The sequence below is a fragment of the Acanthochromis polyacanthus genome, chromosome 7 (genome assembly GCF_021347895.1).
Source record: "Acanthochromis polyacanthus isolate Apoly-LR-REF ecotype Palm Island chromosome 7, KAUST_Apoly_ChrSc, whole genome shotgun sequence".
Taxonomy (NCBI): domain Eukaryota; kingdom Metazoa; phylum Chordata; class Actinopteri; family Pomacentridae; genus Acanthochromis; species Acanthochromis polyacanthus.
This window is the reverse complement of record NC_067119.1, coordinates 1,027,915-1,043,595: the sequence shown is the minus strand read 5'-3', so window position 1 is coordinate 1,043,595 and position 15,681 is coordinate 1,027,915. Positions and strand designations below refer to the sequence as shown.

Below are 15,681 nucleotides of genomic sequence, written 5' to 3'. Positions count from 1 at the left end.
GTCATTTATGAGGTTTCAGGAGTTCTAGATGACCTCTAGAACATCCAGGATGTTCTCCAAAACAACCTGAACCTCTAACATGAACTCTAGAACCTCCTAAACAAACCACTACTACAACCTAACTAAACCCAAGAACCATCTAGAACTTCCAGGATGTTCTCTAAAACAACCTGAGCCTCCTAAATATTAAATTTTCTGTTCTTTTTATATAAAACTGTTCCTATTTCTGTCTAGCGTTCCCCGGGTTCCTTTTCAACGAGCAGCAAACTGCAGCAGAACTTCAGGGACCTAAGAACTTTTTTCTCATAAACTCAAACAGGAAGCGTTCTTTTTAATGCTGCAGTTTATTAAACATGTTCTACAAAAATACGATAGAAAAAGATTTCCACTCAGAGACACAAACAGAAGAACAAATAAAAACAGAACCGAGGAAGTAAAGCAGCAGACAGCGCCTCCTGCAGGAACAACTCCGTCACTGCAGCAGAACCTGGATCCATAAAATCAGACGTTCTGGTTCTTCACAGAATCAAAGGTCAGTTAGTAGAAATATGAAATATGAGCTCTGATTGGTTGCTCTGAGAGCAGAGGGGTAATAAATAGAAGCTGGAGGTCCTCCTGGTCACCACTCCTTCTTCTTCTCGTCCATGGAGACCCCCCCGGGCCCCAGGGCCACCACCAGCAGCAGACCTCCAATCACCGAGGTGGTCTGGAAGAAGTCGTACTTGAGGAAGTCGTGGACGGGTCGGTGGGCCGGAACATTCCAGAAGGCGTTGAAGGTCACGTTGATGCAGAACAACCAGAACACCAGAGTCAGCGCCGCCAGCTTGGTCTTAAAGCCCACCGCCACCAGAACCATCAGCGCAGTGCCCACCAGGTTCTGCAGCACCTGGACACAGATGGAACCGGGCCAGAACAGGTCAGAACCAGGTCAGACCAACCAGAACCAGTCAGAGCCCGATCAGAACTGAGTTAGAACCAGGTTAGAACCCGAGCAGAACCGGGTCAGAACTAGGTCCAGACTGAATGCTATCATTACAGTAAACACTCTTAAGAACTGACTGGTTCTGACTGTCTGAAAAACATTCTGAGTGGAGTAGCGAGTAGCATGGTGGCTAACTGTTATCATGGTGGCTAGCTGTTAGCATGGTGGCTAGCTGTTAGCATGGTGGCTAGCTGTTATCATGGTGGCTAGCTGTTAGCATGGTGGCTAGCTGTTAGCATGGTGGCTAGCTATTAGCATGGTGGCTAGCTATTAGCATGGTGGCTAACTGTTAGCATGGTGGCTAACAGCTAGCCACCAGGCTAACAGCTCTCTCCATCAGGAGAACCAGCTGATGGGGTCAGAAATCAGCAGGTCACCAGGAGGAGGGATCTGCTTATCACGGTCCAGTCCTGAGGTTCCTCAAGACATGTTCTACCAGATGATTCGTGTTGTGGTGACTCACCGTCAGCAGGCTGAGGTCCAAGTGCAGCAACGTCATGAACATGAGAACCAGGAGAACCCGACCTCCCAGCTGGAGGAGGTGCTTTGGAGAGCTCTGGTGTCCCAGAGAAGGAACTCCAGCAAAAACACTGCGAGCCTCAGACCTGCACTCAGCCAGGAGCAGGAGAAGACCTCCGCCCAGAGCCAGGTTCCTGCAAGAATATCATCTATATTAACAGAGCCAGGTTCCTGCAAGAACATCACTGCAACATCTGGAGACCGAACTCAAGTACAACTAAAGAACCCTAAACTCCATCTGATGGTCTCCATGTGTCTGTTTCTCAATCAACCAGAACCTCAGAACATCTGGTTCTTCATCTCCAGTAACTTCATCAATGATCAGAGTTCAACCTTCATACTGGAAATATTTCCAGAGTTCCAGGTCCTTGAAGTCCATAGAGGAGAACGTCTCCTGTAGAAAGTTCTAGAGTAGACCTACCAAAAACTGGACAGTTGTTTGACCATTTCTGAGTTATTTTAGACCATTGTAATGTCATTCTGGTTCTCATCTTGATGGATGAAAAACTGACACCAGATCAGTTCCACATCCATCCAGGTGTCCCATTCTGAAGGTCAAACTGAAGTTCCAGTAGATGAAGAAGCAGCTGATTGGTTGATAATTACTAAATAGAGACGATTCTGACCTCATGAGGAACTTCAGGTCCCACAGGATGCTGTACGCCACCGTCTGGAAACAAACACAACCTTTATGAACATCTGGATCAGACTGAACGTTTTATGGAGATTCTTCTTCTCAGATTAACTCCAGTATATTTAATGTCTCTGAGCAGCAGTGCCCCCTGCTGGCCGTCTGTCTCAGTAACTAATTATATGTATGAAAATAAAAAAATATTACTTTCCAGATATATGTCATTCTGTGAAAAAAAAATGTAAACAAAAGATTAAGTGAGTTAATGGTGGTTAGTGGTGGTTTACCTGCAGAGCGATGATGGCGAACAGACCACAACAGGCGTGTTGGACAAAGTTCCTGCTGAGGATCAACACACAACCACCTGCAGACAAACAGATGTTGAACCTCTGGATGGAGTTCATCCATTACAGGCGTTTAATTACAGGTAAGTAATGAATATAGAAAGACTGAAAGACTGTAATGAAGCCTGATTGGTTCCTGCTGCTTTCTGATGGAAAAACTAAACATTTGGAAGCAAAAAATGGAACTGGATTAAATTATGAATCTGACAGTAGTCTGGATCTAATCTGGTTAAGGGATGTTTTATTTTAATAATCTTACTGCAAACATGATTTAAAAACTAACTTCCTTTCTAAGACTTTCTAACAGAATAAAGACGCTCTGCTCAGTAACGGATCTAAACTCAGTATGAATCCAAAAACTTTCAAACATCTGAGTCTGATGTTCGGCTTCACGTGGAGACGGTTTCTGGTCCTCCAGAAGAACTACAGGAAGTTGGGTCTTACCCAGCTGCCCCATCAGGTTGATGAATACGAACATGTTAGCCAGGAAGCGTCCGCAGCTCCAGGTGGCGTCGATGTACTCGCTTTGCTCCGCCCACTGGAACCACATCCGGACCCCGTCCTCCAGGAAGGTGCTGACCAGGCAGAGCCGGGCCACGTGGGGCAGGTAGTGTTTGGTGACCCGCAGGAACTGGGGCAGAATAGAACTGGTTAGCTGTTAGCTTCTGTCAGCCCTGGTAGACGCTGTTAGCCACCATTAGCTGCTGGTTCTGCCATCGACCAGCAGCGGTTTATAACAACAAGGTGAGTTTGAAGCTTCAGGACCAGCTGGAAGAACCTCGTTCATCACAACAGCACCACCTACTGGAAATACGAATTTTCATCCAATTAAATGAGGCTTCACTGTAAGCTAACTAGGAGCTAACTAGGAGCCAATTTAAGCTAACTGGTAGATAACTGGTAGCTAATCAGGAGCAAACTAGGGAGCTAAAAGGAAGCTAACTGGATGTGAACTAGGAGCCAAGCAGGTGCTAACCTTAAACTAACCGGTAGATAATTGGTAGCTATCCATTAGTTAACTGTGAGCTAACTAGCAGCCAACCAGGAGCTAACTGGAAGCTAGCTGGGAACTAAGTGTGGCCTAACTAGGAGCAAACTATGAGCTAACTGAGTTAAATGTGAGCTAACGGATACCTAAGTAGGAGCTAACTTTAAGATAACTGGCAGATAACTGGTATCTATCCAGGAGCTAACTGTGAACTGACAGTGAGCTAACTAAGAGCTAACCGGAAGCTAACTGGGAGTTAACTGTTAGCTAACTGTTAGCTAACTAGGAGCTAGTAACTGTGACCAAACTGAGTGCTAACTGTGAGTTAACCAGGAGACAACCAGGGGCTAACTGGAAGCTAGCTCGGAGATAATTCAGAGCTAACTTAGAGCTAATTAGCATCAGCAGCATCAGTGTGTATGTGGCAGTTTGTTTGAAAACATTCAAACATTCATCCTCCTCAAACAGGAAAACCACAGCAGTTTGTTAAAACAGACAAAAACCTCAACGGAGTTCTGTGACTTCGGAAACAGAAAAGTGAAAGCGACTAAAACCTGCTTCAAACCTCCAGATTATTGACTAACTACTATATGAATAATAATATCTTATTTTTAGTTTCACTTTTAGATCATTCATCACTAAAGACAACATTTAAATCCGCTAAAACTTCAGCTCCATGAGGCCGAACGAACCGTGCACCTGACTCCATTGAGAAAACTGAGATTTTAACACTTAAATGCTGTTAGACTATAATTTACAGCGGATAATGAACTCATTTTGTTCTGAGTGTGTAAATCTGAGTTTCCTGCTGATGTCGGGAGGAATAAATTTCACCACAACTAACTAACAACAAACAGATGTGTTTGTTCCTTCTCATACAACAGCGAACATTTCTCTGATTATATCTTATTTCCGCTCCAGACTCTGCTCAAAAATCCGTCAATTTAAAGTTTACTTGTTTGTCCACAGAAACCACCAGCAAGTAGAGCACCACTAACAGACAAAAATCCAACATTCATAGTTTCTCTTCTTTTCGGCCGACAGGAAATAGAAATACATCCAATTTTTGGTGTTAAAATTAGTTTTAATTCAGACCTCAACTTCCGGTTCCTTCAATCTGCGGCTTCTCTTCAAACTTCACAAAAGTTCATATTTAAACCAACAAAGTGCCTCCAGGAAAGATTCTGAATCCGGATTTAAACCAGAAAACATTTTCCGTCTTTAACGGCGGAGAACTCAGCCGGTTTACGTTTGAACCTTTCAAAACAGAGACATCCGGACGGGGTCGCAGCGCTGCCTGAGGCCGCCTCAGAGAGCGCCGTCCCCGGTCAGAGCAGCTCACCTGGTCCGCAACGTCCTCCGCCTGGCTCATCAGGTCTCCGTGTCCCATGTCTGCTCCGGCGCAGCTTCTATCCGCTCTCAGGCGTCCCGGTCCGGCCGCCGGTGCTGATGATGCTCCGCTCGTTCTCCTCCGACCCACAATGCTCCGCGCTGGCCGGCGTGCCACGTGGACTGAGGCTGCAGGAAACAAACACCAAATATGAAACAAATGTTGTATTTTTGATGGTTTTATCTTTTATTTTGTGGATGTTTCTGCAGCTCATTCTTTTCTGAGTTTATTTTCTTCAGAATATGAACAGATTTGGTTAAATTATTTCTTATAGTGTTTATTTAAGTGGATTTACAGAAAACTGAACCTCAGAATAAATCAAGCAATTACTGATTTCAGATTCAGATTCAGATTCAGATTCAGAATATTTATTGTCATTGTCACAGAACAACGAAATTGCGTTCAGAGCATCCATACAGCAGAGTTGATAAGGTGCAAAAACCACACAGTAATAAATATCATAAATAGCCCAGTACAAAACAAAAGCCCCACAAAAATAATAAATACCATAAATAACCCAGTGCAACAAAAACATAACCGTTAGGGAAGAAGGGTCATGGAGAAGGGGTATGAATAGTGACATTCTGCAATTCTGCAAACCAGTTCACTTAATCACTCAGATCAGATGAATCAAGAAAACATCTCACCAATACGGTTTAGTATTTTTAATGTAAGTCAGACAAAACAAACTGCAGCTTTTAGTTTTGATGCCACAATAATTCCAGTAATTAAACATGATTATTGATTAATGAGAATTTAAGTAGTTTATCTCCAGTTAATTCAATAAGTGACACGACTAAAAATAATTAAAGAATTTAAATATAACTTCAAAATAAACAAAAATCTAATTTTAAATTTTAATATTTTAGAATTAAAAATGAACATTTTTATAAAACATCATTGTATAGTTGTTTTTTTTTTTAATAAACTGAAGGATTCCTTCACTTTTTAGTCGATTGTGGTTCAAGAATCTTTCAAGAAATTTTGATTTTAGGAAAAAAAATCTAAAGATTTATGTTAAATATGACAGGAAATGATGAACTTAGAGAATACAGAAAATACATGTGGGACTTTATAAACATTTTGAGTCAAAAACAGAATTATAAAACTTTTTAATTTAATTTATTGTTTACTTTTATTTTATCGTTTAGGCTAATTTAATAAATACATATAAATATTTTAACATTTTTTAGATTTGGTGTTATCATTTTAAATAAGCTACAGTATCTTTTATTTTTATTAATTTTTTATATTGTTAAATTCAAATATTTTTGTATTTATATTTCTTATTTTAATATAATCTACTATATTTTAATGTTAGCTTTTATTTTATGTGATTAATGTTCATTATTTCTATTGTTAAATTTTAATATTGCTTTTATTTTATATTCATTTCTTATTTTTAATAAAATATTTTATAGTATTCCATTGTTGTCATTTTAAATTATATTATTTATCCGTTATTTTCATAAAATGTCCATTATTATCCCCCGCCTCCATGAAGTGGAAAAGGGGGTATAGGTTTGGTCTCCGTCCGTCCAAGATGAAGGGGACAGCTTTTCTCAGAAACTATTACAGCTAGGATTACAAAATGTAGTGTGCAGCTTCACACCATGGACACCTTGATCAAGTTCGAAAATGAGACCTGTGCGATAATATTTAACAGAGTTATGGCCCTTTATCACCATTTTGGATATAGACTCATAGACATCACATGTGGCGGGGGATATTGATGACCATGTCGTCTTGTTTTTATTCTAGATTTTTTCTATTTGTATTTCTTATTTTAAATATCGTTTATTATATTTATTGTTTTCATTTAAAATTTTATTTATTTTTATATGTATAATGTTCTTTATTTTATTGTATTGTTAAATTTCAATATTTTATATTTATTTTAATATAATCTATTATTTTTAATGTAATCATTTAAAATAAATTATATTTATTCTCATATGATTAATATTCATCAGTTTTCCTTTGTTTCATTTCAATGTCTTGTGTTTTATATGTTTTAAATATTATCTATTATAATATTGTTATAATTTTAAATAAATTACAGTATATTTTATTTTTTATGATTGTTAAGAGATTTTTGTTTTATTCTATCTTTGCATTTTATATTTATTTTTAACTTCATCCATTATATTTTAATGTTATGATTTTATTTTTAATGACTGAATAACTGTCAGCAGTAGTTCTTCTAATGAAACAACAGAAACAGTTTCAGTCTTTCAGACTTTTATTCACATTTAACGCCTCCAACAGAGAACAGGCTTTAACCTGCAGTTCCAGCAGCAGCCAGCAGGTGTCACTGAGTCACAGTAACATGAGCAGGTCATCCTGTCCACTGAGCTCTCTGACATCATCATCCCCAGGTGGTCAGCTGAGGTCATCGTGCACCTCCCCTCTCCTCTAAATAAACAACAACAAACAAACAGTCAGTTGTTTTGTCTCTGTGAGGACCAGGTACAGATGTGTGTGTGTGTGTGTGTTACCTGCAGCTTCAGGTAGTGTGTGTGTGTCCTGCAGTGTGTGTGTTTTGCTGCTGTTTCTGTGTAGAAGAACTTGTTGCAGAGTCGACAGACGAAGCCACAAACTGGAACCACAAAACTACTTCCTGAACACAGAGCAGAGAAACTGATCACTGATCCAGCAGGTGGAGCTACAGGTGAGCTCTAGAGCCTGTTACCATGGCAACCACAGGGACCTACCATATATGGTGTGGGGGTCGTACTGCCCCCTGGTGGAGTGGTTGGGTCCAGCGGTCTGCAAACATCAGACATCAGTGACTGATCCTCAGACTCTGGTCTGACTGAACACTAAACACTGAAACATTCACCTCCAGCTCCAACTCCTTTACTCCTCCTTCTTCTTCTTCTGCTACATCTACCTCCTCCTCCTCCTCCTCCTCCTCCTCCTGGAAGCAGCCCACAGCATCCACAGTGATCAGTTCCTCCTCCTGAGCTTCTAGAGTCACCTGAAGACACAAAGAAACTTTATTCACCAGAAACAGTCTGATTGGAAGTCTGCAGCCGCGTGTCCACCAGATGTGATTTTAACGAAGCGCATCTGAACATCACTGCATGGTCACTGCGTGGTCACATGACCGAGCTTTCAGCTTGATGGTCAGGCAGCATGTCGGATAAACACAGCGGCTCAGCCACAAACTTTGTTATTTCAAAAACACTTCAGCGAAAAGCATTTCTGAAAGCATCTGAGCATTTGATTTCACGATGCGTGGAATCTCTGCGCGCAGGAGTCCAGTCTGCTTTATGCAAATGAGCTGCAGGTAAACACACCGCATGTGGCATTCTGGTCCGGTTGTGAGGTGTTTCCAGCTGTGATCCGGTGTGTTTACCTGCAGCTCATTTGCATAAAGTAGAGCAGAGATTCCACGCATCCTGAAACTGTCCTCAAACGTCTAAACTAACCTGTAGGAGACAGACTGAGGAATAGGTGCACCGTCTGTCTGAGTGTGTGTGTGCTGCAGAGGCGGCGTTTCGTCTAGAGGGGGCGTGTGCACGTGAGAAAGGCTGTGTGTAAAGGTGCGTGCTCACCCATGGCACAGATGGAGAGTCAGGGTCAGGCCCAGCCGTATGTTTCTGTTGACCGCATCTCATTCCTCATATCCCATGTTTACAGTTCAATTATACGTTGTTCATGCTGCTGCGCTCTGATAGCTCTGTCTTTTTGTCCTGCAATAAATGCACCAAAATGTATCAGAGGATCTGAGCGTATTTGTACCCATAAAACTCCTCCTCAAATGTCTGAACCCAGGACCCGACCTCACGCTCTGAGCGGCTATAAGGCTTGGTAAGGCCGTCAGTGAACTGAAACCAGGACAGATTCAGCTGCTGCACATTATTTCTGCTTCATGTGCTTTCAGAAATACTTCTGGCTGAAGTGTTTTTGAAATAAAACAGAAAGTTTGCTGCCGAGCCGCTGTGTTTATCCGACATGCTGCCAGACCGTCAAGCTGAAAGCTCGGTCATGTGACCCGCTAGTGACCGCCCACCGGTTCAGATGCGGTGCGGTGACATGCAGGAAAATCACATGTAACGGACACACAGCTTTTGTCTCTTTGTGGTCGTTTTGTGTTTGTTTCAGGCATTTTTGTCGTCGTTACTGACCTGCTGTTTGTGTTCTGGAGACTTCATGTGCTCGACGAACTTCCTGGGTGTCCTGAAGTGTCGTTTGCAGACGGGACAGAAGGGCCGACACAGCTGCTTACACATCTGCAGCAGACAGAGGCGGGTCAGAACCAGGTTCTGGGTCGTGTTCTCGTTGTGGTTCTGAGGCTCACCTTGTGTTGTTTGGTCCGTCGGTGGACGATGACATCACCCGTGAAGTGAGCCTGACAGGAGTCACACCAGCGCTGAGCCTCAGGACGACGCCCTCTGCTGGCAGAACCACAGCTGAAGTCAGTTCTGGTGGAGTCCAAACCTCAAGACAGGATTGAAGTTCCACTGTGTGTGGGTGTGTGTGTGTGTGTGTGTGTACCTGTCCTGCAGAGTGTGTGTGTTGAGGCGGATGGACTGTGTGATCTGCTGCAGCTTCTTCTGGTGTTCTGCTCCTGACATGTGGTCCTGAAACACCTGAAACACAGGAGGAGCTGAAACCTTCATCAGAAACCCAAAACACCTGATAAAAAACCTCCCGAGAACCTCCTCAGAACGTCTAGTTCTTCATCTCTACTAACTTTATCGATGACCAACCGACAACTGTGCGCTACTCTAGAACTTTCTCCAGATGTCTGTAGGTCTACTCTAGAACTTTCTCCAGTTGTCGGTAGGTCTACTCTAGAACTTTCTCCACTTGTCGGTAGGTCTACTCTAGAACTTTCTCCACTTGTCTGTAGGTCTACTCTAGAACTTTCTCCAGATGTCTGTAGGTCTACTCTAGAACTTTCTCCACTTGTCGGTAGGTCTACTCTAGAACTTTCTTCAGGTGTTGGTAGGTCTACTCTAGAACTTTCTCCAGTTGTCGGTAGGTCTACTCTAGAACTTTCTCCACTTGTCTGTAGGTCTACTCTAGAACTTTCTCCAGATGTCTGTAGGTCTACTCTAGAACTTTCTCCACTTGTCGGTAGGTCTACTCTAGAACTTTCTCCAGTTGTCGGTAGGTCTACTCTAGAACTTTCTCCACTTGTCGGTAGGTCTACTCTAGAACTTTCTCAAGTTGTCGGTAGGTCTACTCTAGAACTTTCTCCAGATGTCTGTAGGTCTACTCTAGAACTTTCTCCAGCTGTCAGTAGGTCTACTCTAGAACTTTCTCCATTTGTCGGTAGGTCTACTCTAGAACTTTCTTCAGGTGTTGGTAGGTCTACTCTAGAACTTTCTCCAGTTGTCTGTAGGTCTACTCTAGAACTTTCTCCAGATGTCTGTAGGTCTACTCTAGAACTTTCTCCACTTGTCGGTAGGTCTACTCTAGAACTTTTTCCAGCTGTCAGTAGGTCTACTCTAGAACTTTCTCCAGCTGTCGGTCGGTCTACTCTAGAACTTTCTCCAGCTGTCGGTAGGTCTACTCTAGAGCTTTCTCCAGGTGTCGGTAGGTCTACTCTAGAACTTTCTTCAGGTGTCGGTAGGTCTACTCTAGAACTTTCTTCAGGTGTCGGTAGGTCTACTCTAGAACTTTTCCAGTTGTCGGTAGGTCTACTCTAGAACTTTCTCCACTTGTCGGTAGGTCTACTCTAGAACTTTCTCCAGTTGTCGGTAGGTCTACTCTAGAATGTTCTCCAGGAGATGTTCTCCTCTATGGACTTCAAGGACCTGGAACTCCGGAAATATTCCCAGTATGATGGCAGAACTCTGATCATTGATAAAGTTTCTGGAGATGAAGAAGCACGGATGACGTTCCTCACCTGCAGGGAGTGACAGGTGAGGTTGCAGACGTGACAGTGGAGTCCACCTGTCTGTCTGTCGGCCGTTCTGTCCGTCTGACCGAACTCTCTGCTCTCGCTGCTCTGCTGGATGGTGACCTTCAGCGAGCCGACGCTCTGCAGCTGCATGTGAGACAGGTGAGAAGACCTGACAACATCCACACTAACGTCCTGTAGAATCCATCAGACTCACCTCTGCTGCCACCTGCTGGTCAGGAGGAGGAACATCTGCAACACAGAACCAACTCATCAGCCACCGAGCAGACACACACCACACCTGATGACATCATACACACCTGCTGCCGGACCACATGACCCCGAGGCCTTCTCCTGATTGGTCAGAGCTGCAGCCTCCTCACCGCTGTGGAAACACGTTAACCTTTATTATTCTTATTATTAATGCAGATTTATGGATAAATCACAGTCAAGGTTTAAATTTAATAATCAGATTCTAGCCTGAGTATCTTTGTGGTCGTTTGTGTCTCTTTGTGGTGGTTTGTGTCTCTTTGTGGCTGTTTTGTGTCTCTTTGTAGTGGTTTTGTGTCTCTTTGTGGCTGTTTTGTGTCTCTGTTATACTGAGCAGATAGTTCTCACTGTGGGAACACGAGGATTAAATATTTAACTCATGTTCTGTATTTTCCTGCAGATGAATAAATAAATTAAGTCTGTTTCTGTAACACAAACATCCAACCAGGAACCGACCCGTCCGGTCTGGCCCTCTTGGCCTCTACTGAAGCTCCATCAGATCCCGGGCCTCCAGGTGTTTCTTCTTCTGTGGTGGCGGCGCTGCTTCCTGTCACCTGGACAACAACAGAGACGTCTGTCAGATGGATCCAGGACAGCAGCAGGAGGGCGGGTTTGTTTTCTGTACCTGCTGAGGTGGAGGCAGTCTGACAGGGAACCGAACCCTCGACACGCCACTTCCTGCCGCAGGTAGAAAGCACCTGGAGGACCACAGAGCAGCTTTAAACAGACAGAAGAAGAAGCTGAAAACATCTGATCACAGGACAGGAAACTGAAGTTGCTGATGTGGAGAACTTTATCTACATGAAATGATGAAAACACAGATTAGTGTTTGAAGCTTAAACTAAAAGTTGTGCTAACTGGAATAAATTAAATCTGAAGACTGTAAAACAGAATCGAACTTCAGAAACGAGGAAAAGGAACTGTAACTTTGTGGTCGTTTTGTGTCTCTCTGTTGTCGTTTTGTGTCTCCTGTGAAATTTCGAACGCTGATCTTTTTTTTTTGGCTCTTACTGATGAAATGAGACCAACACACCTGAAGCTGCACCTGCCACCAGTAACCAATCAGAACGTCCGGTTCTCACCTGTCTGTCCTCCTTGGCTGTTTAACCATGATGAAGGTTCACCCGCTCACCTCTATGTACACAGGTAAAATAGATTCAGCAGCACATACAAGCAGCATTGATCTCCTCCTGAATGTGACTTCCCCCCCCCCAGATTTTTAATTAAAACAGAAAATTAAAAAAAAAGTACAAAAAACGTTCATTCAAAACTCCACTAACATTTCATGACATTTTAACAGCTTTTCTCCACAGCAGACACGGAAAACGGATGAATTCTTACATGAAATAATAGACATTATACATAAAAGTACAGGAGATTGGTGTTTAGTATGTAAGCCGAATTGAAAATGGACTTCTGTGGATACCTAAAACTTCATTAGATTCATATGATGGATGATATTCAGTTTATCAGCTTTTTAGTGCGAGTTTTCGCACTAAACGCAGCTGGACTAACAGAATAAAGCCGTTTCCCTGAACCAGCCGCTGTTGTTTTCATGTTTTATCTCCATCAGATATTATATGAATCATAGTGTTTGCTTCATTAGGAATTTATTAGATATATTGCACAATTTCAGCCTCATTGGTTCCTAAAGACTCGATACATAACAGATGAATTAAACCCACTCTGGAAGGTTTACCACAGTTTAGAGCTCAGCCGATTAGAGCTCAGCCGAATTAAAAACGAACTTTTACTGATTACAAAAGTGCCTTAAAAGATTTACTACGGTGAATGTTTCTGAATTAAAAAGAGAATAAAAACAAAATGAGTATTTTTTTAAGAGGAACTCGGCACCATACGCGGTTATGCTAAAACTACTGATAAGAAGTGGTTTTCAGTCTGAAGTTCCGGTTTTATTTGTTTGGTTCCAGCGGCAGAAGTTTGTTCCGACTTATTATCGGAATAAAAAAACACTTATATTTGAGTTTAACAGCGCTTTAATTTAACTCACCTCAGGCCTCAGCAGCAGCTAAAGGTAATTCAGCTACATGTAAACGGATTGACTGTGAGCTGCTATGTCGCCCCCTGCAGGCCCGGAGGAGGCGCTGCGGCCGTCAGAGGAACTGCAGGACTTTGAAACAGAATCTAACTTCTGAAATCAGGGAAAAGAGCAGTCACTTTGTGGTTGTTTTGTGTCACTGTTGTCGTCTTGTGTCTCTGAGGTTGTTTTGTGTCTATTTGCAGTCGTTTTATTTATGTTATGTTATGATTTAATAAAGGGGGTTGATGAATTCTTATTTTCTTAGCCTGTGTTTAAAATCTGACTTTTCTTTTTTTTTACCCAACAAACATAAAAAATATAACATTTTACAATATTTGCATCTCTATTAATAATCCAGCACCAGTCACAAAATAAATACATTTGAGAGGAAACAACAGACAGAAAACAAATAAATAGATCAGATAAATTCCTGTGATGAACATATTTCCTTTTAAAAAGATGCAGACTGTTTTAAAACTTTTAAAGTGATGGTGATGAGTGTATTTTGTCCGCGCAGGGAGAAGAGAAAAAAGATAATTCCCTCCAGTGACGGCTGTAAACCCGCTGCATGCTGCTCCGTGTGGTCCTGCTGAATAAACTCATAAATTAGCTTTGCTGTATTGTACTGCGATCTGTATTTCCAGGCCTCTGATTGGCTGGAGGCGTCTGGAAGTCATTTGCAGGTTGCAGTGAATCTGCTGGTATTTCCTGGATTCACTGAGCAGACAGACTGAAAGCAGACTGGAGCTGATCCAGGAACAGATTTACAGCAGGAAAGTGTCCAGAAGCAGAACATGTGAGAGAACAGTAACTACTGGTTCTGAAGGAGCGTTTAAGAGGCTTATTTCTGGCGGTACGGTGGCCCAGAGGGTTCAGATTATTGGGATATTTACACGATGAAGGTGGTGAACATCTAAAGAAACTGAAATCAGACAGAACTCTGCATCTCCATCAGGAACATCAGAACCAGGATGCTGTGATGATAACAAGAACAATAATCAATCAGATACTGATTATTGATCTATCAGACAGTAATCATTGAGTCACGTGATCGTAGTTGAGGGAATATTATGTCCAAAACATTACAGGAACCTCTGATGGGAAACACTTTCAGAACATAATGGTCCAACAAAGTTACCATTTTATGCACTAGAGGTCTTCCTACAGCAGAACTAGAACCACCTAAATGATCCTGAGAACCTCTTTAATGAGTAGAACCTGCTAAACATAAACTAGGACCACCTATGCACCCTCTAGAACCTCCTCAGTGACCACTAGAACATCCTAAAGGATCCCTGGAGGCTTTCATAGGATCACATCCTCAGGTACTACTAGAACCTGCCAAAAGTAAACTCGGATCTCCTCAGTGGCCTCGAGATCCACCTTCATTTAAAAACAACAGCAGAAGACCTCTAGGACCTTCCACAATACTAGAACCATCTAAATAAACGCTAGAACCACCCAAATCCCCCAAACAAACACTAGAGCCTCCAAAAAAACCTTTCAAATCACCTAAATTAGTTCTAGAGTTAATTATTTCTGTCCATATGAGATACAGGAATCTACTCTAGAACCATCTGAATAAACTCTAGAACCACCTAAATTAACTCTAGGATCTCCTAAATTAATCCTAGATGCATATAAAACACATTAACTCTAGAACCAGCTCTATAAACTTTAGAACCATCTACATAAACTCTAGAACCATCTGAATGAAATTTAGAACCATATGAAAAACAGGAATTGACTCTAGAAACATCTGAATAAACCCTAAAACTACCTAAATTAACTCTAGGAAATCCTAAATGAACTCTAAAACCACCTAAATTTATCCTAGAACCACATAAAACACAGAAATGAACTCTAGAACCAGCTAAATAACAGCTAGAACCATCTGAATGAAGTGTAGAAAATCCTAAATTAAGCCTTGAACCATATAAAACAAAGAAATTATCTCTAAACCAGCTCAATAAAGTCTACAACATCTGTATAAACTCTAGATCCATCTAGATAAAGTCTAGAAGCCCCTAAACAAACTCTAGAACCTCCTAAGTTGTGAACGTCTTTCACAGTGTTTCAGTGCTTGTAGATTTACCTGCAGAACCATCAGAGAACCCTCTGCTGTTCTGCAGTAAACCTGTTGTTCAGCTGCTGCAGCGTCAGATTGTTCTAGAAACGTTAGAACATTGAGGCTGGACTCCCTCGGTGCCCTTAATGTGTTTTCAGGACGTCTCAGGTTTAAAGAACTGCTGCTGATCTGCTCCTTCACTTTACAGAAGTCTGGAATGGAAAACACTCAGAACCTCCTATCTCTGTGAGGACTCTCGTTAATCATCGGAACCCTGAAATAGACGTTAAATGTCTGTTTCTAAGTGAGAACCAAACTAAACGCCCTGTAAATACTCAGTCTGGTCCTCACAAACACAGCTGTAGGCGTCCAGACACTCTATAGACGTAGAAATAAACCAGAGTCTGTTCTGGATTTATCGTCTCTTCACTGCAGAATGTGTTTTTCATTGTGGTTGGAAAAAGTCTCTGAAAGGAAAACAGTGCAGACGATCAGAAATATGCGGACAGCAGAGCAGAGCAACATGTGACTGATGAATGTTAGGCCTCCAGTCTGAGCTCAGGTTTCTGAACACCAGAGAACTTCCTCCAC

The 15,681-nt window shown here is 42.0% G+C and overlaps 2 protein-coding genes and 1 long non-coding RNA gene across 20 annotated transcripts; 1 reads left to right on the top strand and 2 right to left on the bottom strand.

Moving 5' to 3' along the window:
- Positions 1 to 325: 325 nt before the first annotated feature.
- On the bottom strand, positions 326 to 4,978 carry surf4l (surfeit 4, like). Its single transcript, XM_022219203.2, has 6 exons — positions 4,807 to 4,978; positions 2,921 to 3,107; positions 2,420 to 2,496; positions 2,128 to 2,171; positions 1,446 to 1,635; positions 326 to 886 (listed from the first exon to the last, which is right to left on the bottom strand). Exons 1-6 carry the CDS (start codon positions 4,852 to 4,854, stop codon positions 620 to 622), a joined length of 813 nt encoding a protein of 270 aa, XP_022074895.1. The 5' UTR covers positions 4,855 to 4,978; the 3' UTR covers positions 326 to 619.
- Positions 4,979 to 7,078: 2,100 nt separating this feature from the next.
- On the bottom strand, positions 7,079 to 13,069 carry ciz1b (cdkn1a interacting zinc finger protein 1b). 5 transcript variants are annotated; one of them, XM_051951016.1, is made up of 14 exons: positions 12,993 to 13,069; positions 12,064 to 12,115; positions 11,611 to 11,698; positions 11,438 to 11,535; positions 11,032 to 11,096; positions 10,929 to 10,963; positions 10,718 to 10,858; positions 9,358 to 9,452; positions 9,161 to 9,257; positions 8,988 to 9,092; positions 7,697 to 7,834; positions 7,569 to 7,623; positions 7,353 to 7,474; positions 7,079 to 7,269 (listed from the first exon to the last, which is right to left on the bottom strand). In XM_051951016.1, the coding sequence occupies exons 2-14, from the start codon at positions 12,090 to 12,092 to the stop codon at positions 7,237 to 7,239; spliced, it is 1,101 nt and encodes a 366-aa protein (XP_051806976.1). In that variant the 5' UTR covers positions 12,093 to 12,115; positions 12,993 to 13,069; the 3' UTR covers positions 7,079 to 7,236. The 5 variants fall into 5 exon arrangements, with proteins under 5 accessions (XP_051806976.1, XP_022074891.2, XP_022074888.2 ...); XM_022219199.2 differs by having other exon boundaries at positions 11,607 to 11,679; XM_022219196.2 differs by having other exon boundaries at positions 11,438 to 11,698.
- On the top strand, positions 9,459 to 10,711 carry LOC127534814 (uncharacterized). Of its 14 annotated transcripts, XR_007943363.1 has the most exons (6): positions 9,459 to 9,649; positions 9,683 to 9,781; positions 9,815 to 9,913; positions 9,947 to 10,078; positions 10,211 to 10,342; positions 10,507 to 10,711. It is a non-coding gene; the product is annotated as an uncharacterized LOC127534814 (long non-coding RNA). The 14 variants fall into 14 exon arrangements; XR_007943360.1 differs by lacking the exon at positions 9,947 to 10,078 and having other exon boundaries at positions 9,848 to 9,946; positions 10,145 to 10,342; XR_007943355.1 differs by lacking the exon at positions 9,947 to 10,078 and having other exon boundaries at positions 9,815 to 9,946; positions 10,145 to 10,342.
- Positions 13,070 to 15,681: the final 2,612 nt, after the last annotated feature.

Bases quoted from the DNA above. Each gene is read 5' to 3' on its own strand.
- surf4l (XM_022219203.2), bottom strand. From the start codon at position 4,854: ATGGGACACGGAGACCTGATGAGCCAGGCGGAGGACGTTGCGGACCAG. The intron at 2,497-2,920 runs GTAAGACCCAAC...GTTTGTCTGCAG, and splicing joins CAACCTGATGGGGCAGCTGG to GTGGTTGTGTGTTGATCCTC. The intron at 2,172-2,419 runs GTAAACCACCAC...GTTTGTTTCCAG, and splicing joins TCGCCATCATCGCTCTGCAG to ACGGTGGCGTACAGCATCCT.
- ciz1b (XM_022219196.2), bottom strand. From the start codon at position 12,092: ATGGTTAAACAGCCAAGGAGGACAGACAG. The intron at 11,097-11,437 runs GTCGGTTCCTGG...GTGTTTCCACAG, and splicing joins AAGAGGGCCAGACCGGACGG to CGGTGAGGAGGCTGCAGCTC. The intron at 7,475-7,568 runs GTAGGTCCCTGT...CTCTGTGTTCAG, and splicing joins CGACCCCCACACCATATATG to GAAGTAGTTTTGTGGTTCCA.